Source organism: Mya arenaria, chromosome 17, assembly GCF_026914265.1.
Source record: "Mya arenaria isolate MELC-2E11 chromosome 17, ASM2691426v1".
In the NCBI taxonomy this organism is placed as follows: Eukaryota; Metazoa; Mollusca; class Bivalvia; order Myida; family Myidae; genus Mya; species Mya arenaria.
The window spans coordinates 29115023-29131575 of record NC_069138.1 but is presented as its reverse complement, the minus strand read 5'-3'; the positions used below and the strand labels follow the sequence as shown (position 1 = coordinate 29131575).

At 35.0% G+C, this 16553-nt stretch overlaps 1 protein-coding gene across 1 annotated transcript; it reads left to right on the top strand.

Annotated features, from left to right (window-relative positions):
- Positions 1-3697: 3697 nt before the first annotated feature.
- LOC128223139 (galactoside alpha-(1,2)-fucosyltransferase 1-like) lies at positions 3698-14013 on the top strand. The gene is made up of 3 exons (XM_052932421.1): positions 3698-3882; positions 4422-5066; positions 10657-14013. The coding sequence occupies exons 2-3, from the start codon at positions 4430-4432 to the stop codon at positions 11073-11075; spliced, it is 1056 nt and encodes a 351-aa protein (XP_052788381.1). The 5' UTR covers positions 3698-3882; positions 4422-4429; the 3' UTR covers positions 11076-14013.
- Positions 14014-16553: the final 2540 nt, after the last annotated feature.

Genomic DNA, 16553 nt, shown 5'->3' with positions numbered 1-16553 from the left:
ACGGTCAGTAATATGTAAAATTACTGGGGATTTAAACCAGTTTAAGTGCACAAACCTCACTCTTATCCCAACAATACTAAATAAAGATAAAACGCAAAGAGTCAATCTTATCAAAGTATGCATTAACTTAAGGAAACTTAACAATTAAACAAATAAAGATAAACTTATAGATAAACCCCAAGTACTTTTATGATAAGAGATCCCAACTCTCTGGCCCCAATTTCTCGAAACTTCGAAAATAACAGAACTTCAGAATAACAAAGCTTTTATTATGCAATATGGCCGTGTCTCATAAAGATATAGTCTAAGTGCTGGAAAAGGGGTAAACAAGGTGAATTGGTACGTGCGCCATAGGGCTACATGGCGATGATGAAAATCCCCTGGTATGTGACCCAAATCCCCTGGAATTCTAGACAAAATCCCCTGGGGAGCATTTAAAAATGGCGTACTTGCGTCTTAAAATACTTTGAAATTTCGCCAAATTTGCTCAAAAGTACCCCTGAATACTACCAAAATCCCCCTGAATTTTCAGCCTTTCTGAACAAATACCCCTGAATGGTCTCCGAAAAATATGGCATGTATGCATATGACAGATGGTAATGGAAATGGTATGCTTAAACGACCGTTTTATCTGGAAGGTAAATGTAACCTTTATTGAATTTTTTATGGCCGGCCGTTTCATAGGTCAAATAATATTTAGGCATATGCTTCACTAAGCATATGGATATTAATTTAACAATGTCAGATTTATTTGGTTTCAAGTTTTATAACAAATTATTCATTTTAAAAGCTTCGTTTTTCACTGTAAAAATATTGAATTCCTAAGTATACGCTTAAAAATACAAACAAAAAATCTATCATATTGGCGAAACTGAATCTCCGAATGTTGAATTTTATACTTCAATTTTGTTCACAGCATCATAAACACATTCTGATTCGTTTTAAAAGCAGTTTCGCAGATTGCGATTTATCATTGCAAATGCAAACATATTTTGAGCCACATAAATGACAACCGTGGTCGTTGTCCTTGAGTGACTCCTTTTCTGTAAAATATTGACCCCCCCCATCACCCTAGGTAATAACATGACTCCCCACGATCGTTACTGTAAATAGGTATATAACTCCGCCGACCAGAACCGACTGTGTTATATTGTAGTTTAAATAAATACATTAGGTCAACATGTTTGGTAATTCAATACGTGTACTCTAAGTCTTAGTAATGCAGCTGGTAATACTGCAGCAATTGCTTTTGATAATACCACTACTGCTACTGCTATTACCAATGTCATCACCACCGCCACAACAACACCGCCACCACCACAACCACCACCACCACCGATAATGAAGATGATGATGATGATGATGATGATGATGATGATGATGATGCAACTCCCCAGTATCATTTTTCTTCATGTACAGGAGTCATAATATTATGAGCCGGTAGTCGATACGTTTGACCCGTTGGCCACTTTTTCTTTATAATAATGGCTTGGGGTCGTGCTGCTGTTTGGGTCAAAATACATCCTTACGCCGGCCAAATCCTAATAGCCTCTTATACAACAATACCGTAATCAAGTTGTTAAAGCTGCATAAATGCATAATACATCAGTTTTTAAACTTAAATATAAATATCTTCGATCTGATTTAAAGTTTGTCAGCAGTCTTATATAACTGGTTTCCATGGATTTTCGCAAATATTGATTCGTTCCAAAACAAAACAAAAAATAAAAAAAAGTTGTTAAAAACGTTCAATCTGTGAGAGTGCAGCTTTAAATTTAAGGCGCTATATCAAAATATATAGATGCTGCATATAGATGTTGCGGGGTTAAGAAATATAGTTACATGAAGTACATTTTGTGTTTGATGTTTTCTATCTTTAAACATAACTCAAGTGCGTGGTTTAGATAGTAAAATACTATTGTCAAGGAGATTTTTGATTAGGTTTAACAAGTGTCGAGATAAGCAAAATGAGGTGAGGCGTAAAACCTTAGAATCATGCACTACAGAAAGATTGTTCCGAAAAATATTGGTCCCCTGCAATGTATGACATTATGGATGTAATGGCCCTTAAATTTCAATGAAATAACTGTTAGCAGATAACTGAGAGAAATCGCATGGAGAACCAAGTCAGCCCTATAAACCATAGCATCCTGCATGCATGCTGCAAAATCCAGGTATATGCAGGCATATAGGGGTTTCCTTCTTAATCGAAAATTGGATAGGATTTCTTGTCATGAAATCTTCTGTTAGTCAGTAGTGTTAACATTTGATGCTGTTGATATAACTGGATAGTAAGTAAGTAGTTTTTATGATATTTTCATAGATTGATAAAGAATGTTTCTATATGTTTGCTACACAGCTGTACCTAACACTGCCCTTTTTCTACTAAAGATCTACTATTTTCAACTATTTGTTTAGTATTCTTACATTAAATTGTTATACTAGACACATATTATAAGAGTTGTATACAATGTTTATGATTCATAATTTGTTGGCCATAGGTTAGCATGGAAAAGCCAAGGTGGCGACCATATTTAGAAGAATACTTGGGATAAGTTTGCATAATTATTTATAGTTGGTCAGATCCACCATAATATATAACATTTAAAAAAAGATAGAATACAATTAACAAAACTGTGTTGTTGTTTTTTTAAATTATTACTTTTTATAGTATGCACATGTAACGTAAACTTTGACTGTGAGATTATCTGCAAATTTACTTGTTGGTAATTAAAAAATATCTGAGCAGTTACTCCCCTTTGATATAATTTAGCCACTGAATTTTTTTCCGTAGTCAATAGTGTTTACATTTGATGCTATTGATAAAATTGGAGAGTAAGTAGTTAATTGTTATGATATTTTCAAAGAATTGATAAAGTATGTTTCTATATGGTTTGCTACACATTCGATGTCGTTAAGGGACAGCTTTCGTTTAGTTGGAAGTGCCATTTAAGTATTAAACAATAGTACCACAACCAATTCTGCAGAAAAACAACAAAACTTAACGATTTAAAATGTACACTTTGCATACAAATAATACAAAATTAGCCAGATTAAAAATAAGTTTGTAGTAAGAGTAGAAAACTAAAAAAAAGTAAGTTTTGCTTCTTTTGTCACTCAACCCATTTTCAAAAAAATAAACTTGAGTAGTAATCGGATAGTCATTAGTAGTCGGGTATGGGAGAAATCCTCCTTGGTGAAGTATTTTCTATATAATACTCGGTTAAATATATCTGATATATTCAAAAGATGGCATCAAGCTTATATCTATCAGGCCTTTTATTATAGCGCCCACGGGTCAGACTATCGGAGCCATTCCTAAAGCAAAATATATGATATCTTCGCAAAAAAAAAAAAAAAAGTAAAAAAGAAGAAGAAATATTTCCTTCGGACTCACACACATTGACCAACCCAATTGCGTTCATACCCCGATAATGACACCAACCCCGCAGTTTATTCCTTAAGTAAGTCAGATTCAATGCGTTGTTCTCAACGGTATTAGTTTTATGTAAAAAAAAACTGGTGTATAGTCCCTTTAAAACATGCCATTAACAAACTTTCAAATTTTACATTAATGCTTTTCCATATTCAAGTACTCATAAATAAGTTTCAAGAGCCACAACATTTTAAATGATATCAGCAAGAGTTATGGGATTTATTTGTAATGAGACAAGTGGACAGGATTTTGATTGTTTTGATCGTTTAAGGAAGATATAAAGGAAATTGCGTCTAGGTTCATGTTTGCTAATTACATGGAATGAATTAAATAAAAGTGTTGTTTATATTGCATATTTGCATGATTCATTGCTGTATTGATCGGGTACCGGGTGCCAACATTATACAGAGTACGTGACAGAACGTATGTAGCGTGCTGGAACCAAGGTATCCGTCCATGCCATATTTTGCAGGAATACAAAGTGATAAATAAAAATACGTGATTTAAGAAAAAAATCATTAACAAACTCTTGAAAGCTTTATTTTTTGTCTTGGAAAGAGCAAATTTTTGCGTAAAAATCTGCAAACCAACGATAAAAGATTTCTTAGGAAAGATCAGATCGCAATATTCTTATTTTAGTTCGAAAATAAATGTTGTATGGCTTAAACCGTTACCAAAAATCTGCGATTATTTTTTGTCAGCAGTCTGATATAACTGGTTTCCATGGATTTTTGCAAAAATGGCTCGTTCCAAGGCAAAAAATAGAACAATTGTCAAAACTTTAAATCTGTGAGAGTGCAGCTTTAATGATATGGAAAAAAAAAAAAAATTCAAACGTTTTTCATTACTTGTTTCGATAAAGTGGGTATACGCTATTTGCAATTAGATAACTTTTTTGACCATATCTACTCAAATTAAGCTAACGTATATATTAAAAAAAATGTATGCCAGCATTTGTCAAAGCTTTGGGTTTTTTTCATTACAGGAAATAAGATGAATTACCGAGGAGCATACGTATTAATAGGAATTTTGGTAACTGTTCAAGTTATATACTTAATATTTAAAGAAGATATAATAACATTGTATGATACAATGATTCAACGACGGACTAACTCGGATTGTTTTGAAATATTCTGGGCAAAGTACGCTGCAAATCAATTAGGAAAAACCTTTGCACACCAAGGAAGTGAAATATTTAACAATACGACTGATGTTCAACAACACATAACGCGTGATAATAGAACTTGCAATGCATATCTTACGTTAAAAGATCCGCAAGGAGGCGCTGGGAACGTCATGTTTAAAATCGCAGCTTTAATTGGAGTGGCCAAGAGACACGGAATTTTACCTCGGACGACATTTAATGACCATCGAATATTCAAGTGGTTTGAATTGCCGCCAATATATAACAAGCTCCGGGCAACTAATTCCATTCTGGTTAAGGAAGAAAGGCATGCGTACCAAACGGTGATTGAAACGTTGGACACATCTCGCAATTGGACGTTAGGTGGATTTCGCCAGAGTTGGAGATATTTTGCTAATGCGACGTATGAAGTGCGGCAGATGTTTACTTTGAAGTCCGAATACACGGATAAGGCTGAAGAATTCCTTGGAAACATATCATCTCCAGGTATGTAATATTCACTTTGTTAAATCTATTTTCAAGCTAGATAATTCCTCGGAAAGATATAATCACCAGGTATTAAACATTAAGTATGTTATACTTAATTTAAAAGTGGAAAGTTCCTTGGAAACATATCACCACCAGGTTTGTAAAATAAAGTATGTTTAATTGATTGTTAAGCTAGAAAATGCTTTGGAAATATATAATACTAATTATTTTTTTATTGCAGATATCTTGTTTCACTCTGTTTGAAATGCATACTTTAAAATTGAAGAATATAACTATAAGTTTGTCATTTGTTTGCAATCCATATCTATACAATCAAAAAACAAATCTTTAAGTGTGTATAGATAAAATACAAAATGTCGAAAACATTCATTCAAAAGTAATTGCAAATTATTCTGAAAACAAGAATCATGAGTCCTAATAAATGCAATGTTTGGTAATCAACAGTTGGAAACTCAGAAAAACAAACTTACTAACTGTAAGTCATTTTTTAACATAGTATAAAAAGAGGGTCAGTGTCCTCAGCATTCATAATATACATATACAGCATGATTATGTATAACATCATCATTCAACATGTAGCCACTACAGACACGGTACTTATCGCAACGGATACTATAAGTATTCTTCATTAGGGACACAATGAAACAGTCACTTGACAACAAGCGCTAGTTTTCTGTTTATTTTTGCGTTTTATTATCCAACACAAGTTCACTGTCAAGTTGCTTCTCTTTATATACATGTACATAAGATCAGATAAGATAAGATGATCTTTATTTAAAATGATGCATACAAAACAATCTACTGGTGATCATCCGACATCGTGTTGCGTTCGTAGGTTTTAACTCTCCTCATGACACTGAAAGATCACCCAGCACAACACTTTAAATGGCTGGATAAAGGTCTTATTGATCGGCCCTGATTGTGTCAGACAAATCGAATGGCTTTTGTGCCTCATCAGCATTGACCGATCTGGAAACAAAGTGTCTCTCGTATTTTGGCAAATATAAATATATCTATATCATTAATTATTAAAAAAGTTTTAAAAAGTCGGCGTTGTGATGTAAATACTTAATGATAAAATAGGATGGTTATGTAAATATTCAGAGTTTTGTATGGGAAGATTTTTTTCTTTCAACACTTTTGGCTGTAAGTACTATTATAACAGGCCAATTACATGATACACAGGTAAAATTTAAAAAAATACTGAGACTACAGCATTATTGCACCACCGCTACAATACATATTTAACAGTACACACGTTTTGATTGATTATAGTAAAATGCAGACTGATCGTTCGTTAAATATTGACAAGCGCGTATGCAAGTTACAAAGAACATTTATACCTTGTTCTCCATCTTTGAACTTCTCTGTGAAACATCATCTTCGTGAGCTGGAGATAACGGCTGTATGAATCAAAGATAAAGTCTAGAATAGCTTCTGACAGCTTGTTTAGTCGCTTCGGGAGCAGATACTGCGCCGTGTAGCGTGTTTCAGCGTTAAGAAGGCGTTCATCCAATTCTGTAGACAGGTGATAAATGAATGGCATAAACATGTTTATCTCCAGTTGGAACTAGGGTCATTTGGTCTATATTCCAGTGGTGACATTGTCTTTGAAAAGATGGCTCAAGGCATTGTGTTGGGCAATTTTTATTGAACTTAAGAGTGCGTCCCATATTGCTGGGTCATTACTTTCTTCATTGATTATGAGGTTTACGACTCCTCTACTGCGACGAAAAGATCGCTGTCATTCTTTCGTAATACGGCAGTTAAGGTAATCAGGCCCGACAAGACGTGTTCGGTGGCCACTAGAGTTATTATAAAGTCAATTTGTTGATTAATGCCAGGTAAGACCTTGCTTTCGCGCCCCCGTCTCTCTACAAAGGTTGACAGTGCTGTGCATGCAGTTGTGAAGAAGTACTTCAAAGTGAATAAAACGTCTTTCCGAGATGCCCTTTGTGTCTCACACTACGTGCTTATGTTCCTTCGTCTGTCCATTTATCCCCTCGCATCATTGAAAGCTGCCATCCCCTTTGCTGAATAAAAAAACAAAGGCAAATGCTTTCGTCTTTATTGTGTCCATAACATTCCGCACTAGTGGTTCTTTGCAGGTGTCAGCATTACAGAGGTTTAGGCTCTGTGCCTTGCAGTGAGAAAAGACAGCATCTGGGATTATCTGTGTTACACGGATCTGCACACCCTTTTACTTCACACTCATATTCGTCGCGCCATCATATCCGTGTTCTCTCATGTTTTGTATCACACTGCCCTTTTTAGTCAGATTCTGCAGAAACTTATCTGAGAGGGTCTCTATTGTTGTTGCGCCGCATCAAGCGAAACCCAAAAATACTTCCCTGGTGAAGCATTGTCCTATATCGTAGAAACGAGCATATCATTCCATTTGTTGTATTGTGCTAAATTATGTAGCCTCGTCTGGAATAAATCCAAAAATTTGCCTTTGTTACACTCTCTCACAATATCTTCAGCAATCATTTATCCACACATTTGTATTAGCTCGTTCTGAATTTCAGGGGACGTGAACTTATTTTCGGTTTCCTTCTTTACCAACTGGTGACGTAAAAGCCTACTATCCCTTTTTCTATACTAAAACAAGCTAACGATGCTTCAACCATCTTCTCCACGACCTCTCAATGCTATTCCTCGGTTTCCACAAAGAATAATGGAGATTTTGATACATTTCAGTATCTGTATTTTTGTAGTTAAAACAGTCTTATGCCCGTCAGACAATTTAGCTAAGATGTCGTTTTCTTTACCTTGTGAAATATTGATGTTATTAAAGTTATTTTGTTGCAAGAAACGAACTTTGGTGTCGCCTTGTGTCTTGTAACCAACTAAATTGCTCCAGCCGTTGATTGGCGATACCCCGAGCGCCTTTTCTTGCGAATACCCACCTTGTGGACCAACAACCCGACAAGACCCACAATACTCACTATCCTTGCTTGTGGAATATCTCAACCAACTGTTTGACATGAACCAGTGAGGCTGTTAATTACCGCCCTGAGTTTTATCCAATGAGTCTGAAAAGCAAAAGTTAATGTCAAGTTGACATTGCGTATGTGAGTGATTTGTGTAAATCAGTCTTGTGATTCAGAGACTGAATCTGTTTCCCTAATTTGCAGCTCAAAAGTTGGGCAACTGATTATCTTTCTACTGCTTTTTAAGGACCAATACCTGACCTCGTCACTGACAACATCATCTTGAAAAAAGTTGGGATATGGTGGAGCGTTCGATTTTATTTCAGCCATTTTCAGAACATCACGATATAGAAAGTTTTCAAGGCAGACACATATATTTATAATCAAAACTATAATTGAGTAGTTACACGTCGTATACTCATGAAAAATAAGACGACGCGTAGATAATGTAAACAAGTTTTGAAATGGTGCAATTCAGTTTATAGTTTTACAATTTTAATATGAAATTAACAAATCAACTATTCTATTTTACCCATCCTTCTTCATGGAGAGGTCATTTTGTATTGCAGAATTGAACTTTTCATTTTTTCTTCTATTTTTGAGACGATGTGTACGCATCTGCGTACTCTGCATACAGGACGCTATGCGCCAATTTCTATAGGAAAGATTAATGGCTGGGGAAGTTGGAACACACCGCTGGGTTTCACAAGTCGTTTTTAAACGATGACATTTTTAAATGATTGTTTGGCAACTCCTCTTTCACGTATATTGCATATACATACCTGGGCCAAATTGGCCATAGGTCAACTTAATTTGGCCCAATGTACACAGTGCAATAATGAATTTTGAAAATAATAGTCCGAAAATGTTGATCCGATTTATGGCCAACTTCTCACCGGCCAACCTTTGGCGTCTTCCATAGCGACCTGCCCTAAAGCCTCGGGGTTGAAAATAAGCAATCAATTATGGCACTACAATCATTTCTTGCAGCAATTTAACAATACAGTTTATTTCAGCTCAGCAAGTATGCAAATCAGTATCAAATATCAATTACAAGAAATTATTCTTTAGCACATTTAAGTGAATACCGTCACGGTAAAGCAATCTTCGGACCAACATTAAACTTTTTATAATAAATTTGCTTAAAATTAGGATAAAAAGGGTGCTGCCGAGTGCTTACAAATACAAGTATGGCATTGGTAGTAAAACGCGGATTGTCGTGGTGGTAAACGTACAAAAACCTTGGCATAAGAGCAAGATATCATGAGAATCGCACATTCTGTTTAATAGACAAAAAGCACATTTGTTCATATAGTCTATGGGAGCCTCGCCGGACTATGATTCTTCGGTGTATTCGTCTGGCGATATCTTATGGTGGTAAGGCGCCTTACTTTCTGCTCTGACTCGCCCGCTTTTCTGGTTTAGCGTCATTTAGAGCAATGGTAATGACATTTACTGAAATATTCGAACATCACAACAGAAGAGAGCAACTTTTAACATCAAACAATAATTATTAAATGCGTTTTGTGCAAATGTTTGTATACGGAGCGTACAGTTCGTGTTCCTTAAATATGTAGGGTGATAGGGTAGGTTTTTTAACTGGCAATACACTTAATTCCATAATGTTTAGCACATATTGTATTGACAGTTACTTGAGTTGAAAGAACGCTTTATCACAAGGGATCAATGTTTGTATAACGAGATTTTAATTGACCAATGGAAATTGTGAAGAGCATTATACAACTTATGCGAGTTGACCGTACGTTGACTATCGACTAAGAACAAATTACATTTCACTTGTTGATAGCATCGGTTACACAGCATGAGTTACCGAAATTATATTTTATGCTTAGTTAAAGAATTCTTTGCAAACATATCATTTCCTGGTACGTTATATACTGTTTTATATTAAATTCAACAAATGTAAAGTTTTTAATGGGACCTAAAATTTGCAAAATCACGTGTCAGGTTTTCCTTGATTTTTTAAATAATTATGGAAAACGAATGTTCGTTGAACCATCAAAATTAATTTTGAATACAGAAAACTATATATTTACATTTGTTCGTCTTTGTCTGGTCTTTTAAACTAGAAAACGTCGGTTACATCCCTCTCACCGTTACTGCCCACATATCGCCTTAGTTTGTAGTTTCTATATTTCTTATCGTTGTAATGTGTGCTCCTCTCGTCGATATATCAGCTACCGTCGACATAAATCATCCCCCCTTCGCTGTTGAAATAAATCTCATGTACCGTTGTGACCCGTTTCATCGTCGTTGTTTAATCATGCCCCTCCCGTTACCTTTGTTCATTCCTTTCGACGATGTGACCACACTTCATCGACGTTAGTAATTTTTGTACGCACCTCCCACCGTTACTATCCATCTCATCGTTGATCAGTTTCTGTCCTTCGAAATTGAGTTAATCTCTGCTCCTTTCGTCGTTATATGAGTCAACCTATCGCTGCAATCATTTTCTCTATTCAACCGTTACCGGTGTAGTTTAGTCTCCCGGCGCCGTTGTGTAAACTCCTGTTGCAAATGCTACAACTATCATCGTCATGCTACGTCGTATGCGATGTGCTATGTACAAGTAAATTGTCTGCCATGAAAGTAATCCTAAACATTTCTAACGAACATATATGTGTTTATTACAGATGCTGTGAATGTCTGCGTACATGTCAGAAGAGGAGACATGTTACAGGAGGTCACCATAAAACGCGGGAATCTCCCAACGGATCCGGCATATCTTAACAGGTCGATGGACTACTTCAGAAATCGGTTTAACAACAGAACCGTAAATTTTGTGATAATTAGTGATGACATGAAATGGTGCGAAAAGAATATATTCGGATCTGACGTATTCTACTCCCCATTTCAAACCGATGTCTTGGACTTTGCACTCATGGTGTGTTGTGATCATGCGATCGTTACAATGGGGACATTCGGTTGGTGGGGAGCTTGGCTCTCCGGTGGAATAACAGTGTATTTCTCCGCGTGGCCGGCCAAAGGCTCCTCTCTTGATAAGGATTTGAACAAAACGGACTATTTTCCAGACAGCTGGATTGGTTTATAATTTCATTCGCCGATTTGTTTTTAATATTTACACCTCATCTTCCATTCCTTTAATGAACAGCCTTTCGACATAGTTAATATTTTCAGATCAAGGCAACATATTCAGATCACAAATCATCGCGTATTTATATAAATAGCGTACTATTGTAAGTTAATATATAATTATTTCATTGTATTTTTGTCATTATCATTTCAGTGTAATTTTAGAAGTGATTTTATTTAAGGACTATTTTTCCGTAGCAATAAAACATGTCTGGTCGTTCTAATTACAGCATGGGAAGAAATAATTACTTAAGGTTTACTTAAATGCAATTACGTATTGTTGAACAATTCTTGAAAGAAATAGTAATTTTTTGGTATAAATTTAAATAATGAAATGCGTGATTGATGTAATTATCGGAGATATGAGCGTTTGTTGGCTGGTTTAAGTTCGGACTCCACACACTTTAACCAGCCCAACTGTTTTCATACAGCCTATTTCTTTATTTGACGCAAACACACACTTAGAATAGTCTGGAAGCCTAATTACTTTTTGAACGTAACCTAACAATACCTTTCAATGAGGCTACCATCCAGAAGCATTGTAAATAAATAATCGTACACACCCTTTTTCTTAAAAAGCAAAACGTACCAATCGAGGTGATGTTAGTTGTTTAGAAAGAACGATAATGAATAAAACACAGAACGAATCAGGTGTATTGGACAAAGGTATTATACTACATTCATGAATATGAAACATTGCAATAGGCATAGTGTCAGTTTGCAAAAAAAGTCAACGTAAGTTTAAACCTGTTATTTCATTGAAACTTAGTACATATGTCAAAGACACGACACGCATGTGAAATAAGGCCAATATCTTCAAATTTACTGAAAACAATTATACTTGTACGGTAATTTTAGAAAATTGCAAAAATCTTAAAAAGATTGAATGATAAAAAGGACAATTTTAATAATGAAAAAAACAACAACATTTGTTCTGCAGATTGTGAAACGCACAAACGTTTCTGCTGAATTTGAAGATAGAATGTTGATATGCTTTAAAAAAACAACATGAAATATAGACACCAAGTGTGCCTTGTTCTTATGCCATTATGTTTGAAGCTGTATTGTTTGTTGGCGTTGGATGTGTTTTTTTTATAAAGAAGGTATTTCTAGATTTTACAAGATGTAAGCGTTTCATACATGCTATGATAGTATTAGTATCATCACAAAGGACGCGTGTTAACATTAATGCGTATGCATGGTTAAGTTGCCAAGCAACCCTGAGATCACTCCAAAGAACTCCCTCATTTTTTGAAAAATTCACAGTTTTATAACGAAATAACGTGTGAAAAAACATAAAGAGTGCTGAAACTAAGATACTGACGCCACAACCTTTCAACAAATGTTAATATGTGCTTAAATTATTATATTGTCGACGAATAGAATATAAGTAACGCTTTCAAACAAAAGGTTAAAATATTGAAATATCCCTCAGATTACGTAAAAGTACTTGTGGGCAAGCGGTTTGTTGTCAGTTTTCTATTTTTTCTCGAATGTACCGGCGTGGGTCCACTCCTCACTTAAACCAGGTATTTTTTTATAATTGTATTGTATTTTATTCTGTAATATCTGTATTAAACACTAAACTAATTATAATATCAGTGTTTCAGATGTATTACTGTGAAACAATATTTTGGTAAAAAAAATATGAGCAGGTCGCTTAAAGGCTTATTTAAGGAGTTTGCGGTAAATGTTTTGCGATTTGGTTCCGGGCTTGCAATGTTTGCACTGCAATCAAAAAGGAACACAAAACTTAAAGGGTAAATTAATCTCAGGGCATGTACACGTATATGGAGAGATCTCAACATTTCTTACTACATGTATGCATCGTTATTTTCATGAACTGCCACATCATTGTTCGTATCTTCATAATTGGAGGCAATATGAAGCACTGTGCGAATAATGTTTGCAACTGTGAAATGCAATTGTGTGCAATATCTACATGAACTGATCAATATAAACGTTTAAAATTAAACATTGAGTGTACACTGCTGGTGGAAAAAAACAACGTGTAATGGAAAAATACCGGGTCTTAGATATGTCCAGCCGTATTGAAATTGTCGCATGATATGAGGAAGCATCCGTCTGTATAATTGTTTCCTGGATGTGTTTCATGCGTGCTTTGAGGTTATTATCATATCAGATTAATACCTTAGTCCCACTGACTTTTAACCGCCTGAATATACCTATACGCATATATTGAATGTTTATACAGTTAATGTTTTCAAATTGTTATCGGCAAGTTTAATGTCATTTCAAGGTTCAATATTTTTCAAGCACAATGCATTTGTCCATTCATACATTTGTGTGTTTTTAGAGCGAAACACATGATAATAACTTAGCTCAAACAAGTGCACTACGAATTGGAAGGGTTACAAATCAACAATGTATCCATCTTTTGAAATTGCTTGGTTGATTTAGTTTTTGTAATCAGGAACTATTAAAATTCATCACCATTTATCTCTAAATTTTGATAATATTTCAATTGCTTTTCGTTTGTTTTGTTCAAATGCGTATCTTTTGATTGCAAATGTTGATTTTTTTCCTTTAGATTATGGTGCATTTATATACACAGCCTTACCTTTCATGTTTTCCTTTCATTTGCATTGTATTCACTTGTATTATTCATTTTATAAGAGACTAGCAACACCTTTGCAATTAGAAATACCATTAAAAGGTTATGGTCGTTTGGCCGTTTGTAATATTTCATTGATAACTCAATCTGTGTATAAGAAGAATTTTGTTTTGACCATTAATTAAAATAACAGCAAAAACTACAACAACGTCAAAATGAAATTCTAAATTATGATATTTGCTTCCTTGCCTGCTTATATTGTTATTTGTTCGATTTTGTGTTCATAGATGTACCTTACTTGAATAAAAATAAGTTGCTTAGATTACGGTGTTTGTATATTAATATTGTATTTCTGTAAACCCGACCGACTCTATCCCCCCCCCCACCATATTATTTCATTTAATAGTCGTTGTATTTCAAGCTATAGATATGCTGCGCTCATGAATTGAACTGCGTATTTTCAGTTTACGGTCACAACGACCTTGATTTTAGACCCACAGAAATCTAATAAATAGGGTTCATCTGCTGGTTATGTATGACCAACCTGCCTACGAAGTTTTAGGTTCTTGTGCCATTGTGTTCTTCATATACTGACCGGAAACCAATTTTCAGCTTTAGGTAATCTTCAGGTCACCAAGACATTGACCTTCGACCAACTGACTTCAAAATAAAAAATAAAAATATCTGCTGGCCAAGACCAACCTGCCTACAAAGCTTAAGACCCTAGGCATAAGCGTTTCCCAAATAATGATCTGAAAACATGGGGTCGGACGGATGGACTGACAGACGATCAGATTACTATATGCTACCCTTTTTGGTATAAAAATCCAAGGTTCTGTAATACTATGGTGTTTACGAGATGAAATAATTAAATTGCTATCTTACAACCGAACAAACATTATTTTTATAGAGAGAACGTGCTTAAATTTCGAGACAGTGGGGAAAAAAAACGAAATTGATATTTTCACTGTTTGAAACCCTGAAATATCATTGTTTTAATTGAAATCTCTATAAACTACTTGAGAGCATATAATAAAGGGAGATAGTAAACGAAAAATGCTTCACTTTAGTTCTAATATTTCATTTTGAACCATTGAATGAAGTTTGTTTTTCTTTGCAATACTGTGTTCATTGTTTTTTCTGTTTATTTATTAGACCATAAAGGGTTGCATGCACCATGCTAGGGACCTTCAACGTCATGAATAAGTTTGAAGGGCCATATCACGACACCACAAGATTTATGTGTTTTATAGAATTGAAAAGTGGTCAGCATTGATTATTTTGATCGGTTAAGTAAGGAAAAGAGGAAATACCGTCTATGTTTGTGTTTGCTAAATACATGAGTGTTATTTTTATTGCTTTATTGTATGATTCATTGCTGTATTGATCGGGTACCGGGTACCAACATTGTACTTGAGTACTCGACAGAACGTATCTAGCTTGCCTGTACCCAGGTGCCCGTCCATGCCACATTTGAAGGAATATAAAGTAATATATAAAAATACGTGATATAAAAATCATTATCAAACCCTACGAAAGCTTGGTATAACTTTAAGGCGCACTTTTATTAAGTTAAAGACATGGACATAATAAAACGTACTAAAACATATTTGTTTCTATCAAGTGGGCATACACTATTTGCAATTAGAGAACGCTTTTGACCATAACGTGCATTAAAAAATAAAACTGTATGTCAGCATTGGTCAAAGCTTTGGCAATTCTTTCAAAAATAAAATGAATTACCGAGGAGTATACGTATTCATAGGACTTGTGGTAACTGTTCAAGTTATATACTTAATTTCTAAAGCAGATAAAATTAAATTGCTTGATACAATGAATCAACGACGGACTAACTCGACGTCCAAGACAAGGACTTATTCCACGGTTTCCGAGGCAGATGATTGTTTTAAAATATTCTGGGCAAAGTACGCTAGCAATCAAAAAGGGAAAAACTTTGCACACGAAGAAAGTAAAATATTTTATAATGCGACAAATGTACAACGAAACGATGTGGAAGTGAATGAACATTGCCATTCATATCTAACGTTGAACGATCCGCAGAGAGGCGCTGGGAACCCCAATGTATAAAATCGCAGCTTTAATTGGAGTAGCATTGAGACGCGGGTTCATACCCCGGACGACGTTTAATCATCATCGAGTATTCAAGTGGTTTGAATTGCCACCAATATATGCCAAGTTCCCGGCAACTAATCCATACAGGTTAAGGAAGAAAGGCATGAGTACCAAACGATGGTTGAGACATTGGACACATCTCGCAATTGGACGCTAGGTGGATACCGCCACAGTTGGAAATATTTCGCTAATGCAACAAATGAAGTGCGGCAGATGTTTACGTTGAAGTCCGAATACACGGATAAGGCTAAAGAATTCCTTGGAAACATATCATCGGCAGGAATGTAATATTCACTTTGTTATATCTATTTTTAAGCTTGAGAACTCCTCGGAAAGATCTAATCAGTATCAAACATTTAGTATGTTATATTTATTTTAAAGCTAGAAAAATTCTTGGAAACATATCACCTCCTGTTAAGCTAGAAAACATATTATCTAGTTATACTTAAAATGTAGTATGTTAATAATAAAGTTTACCAAAACCAATTTATTTCCATTTTCTTCCAAAACCTTAACCTCTTTTCCCTGATACGCACTGAGTTCGGTCCATGACACATTCTTAGACATGACTTGTTGCTGGGTTTCACAAGTCGTTTTTAAACGATGACACCTTAAGTAAGTGTTTGAGGACTCCCCTTTCATGTACATATTATATAAATATCCGGGCCCAATTGACCACATCATTGGCAACCAAGGAACTTTCTTCCGTTACACTTCATACATACTGTA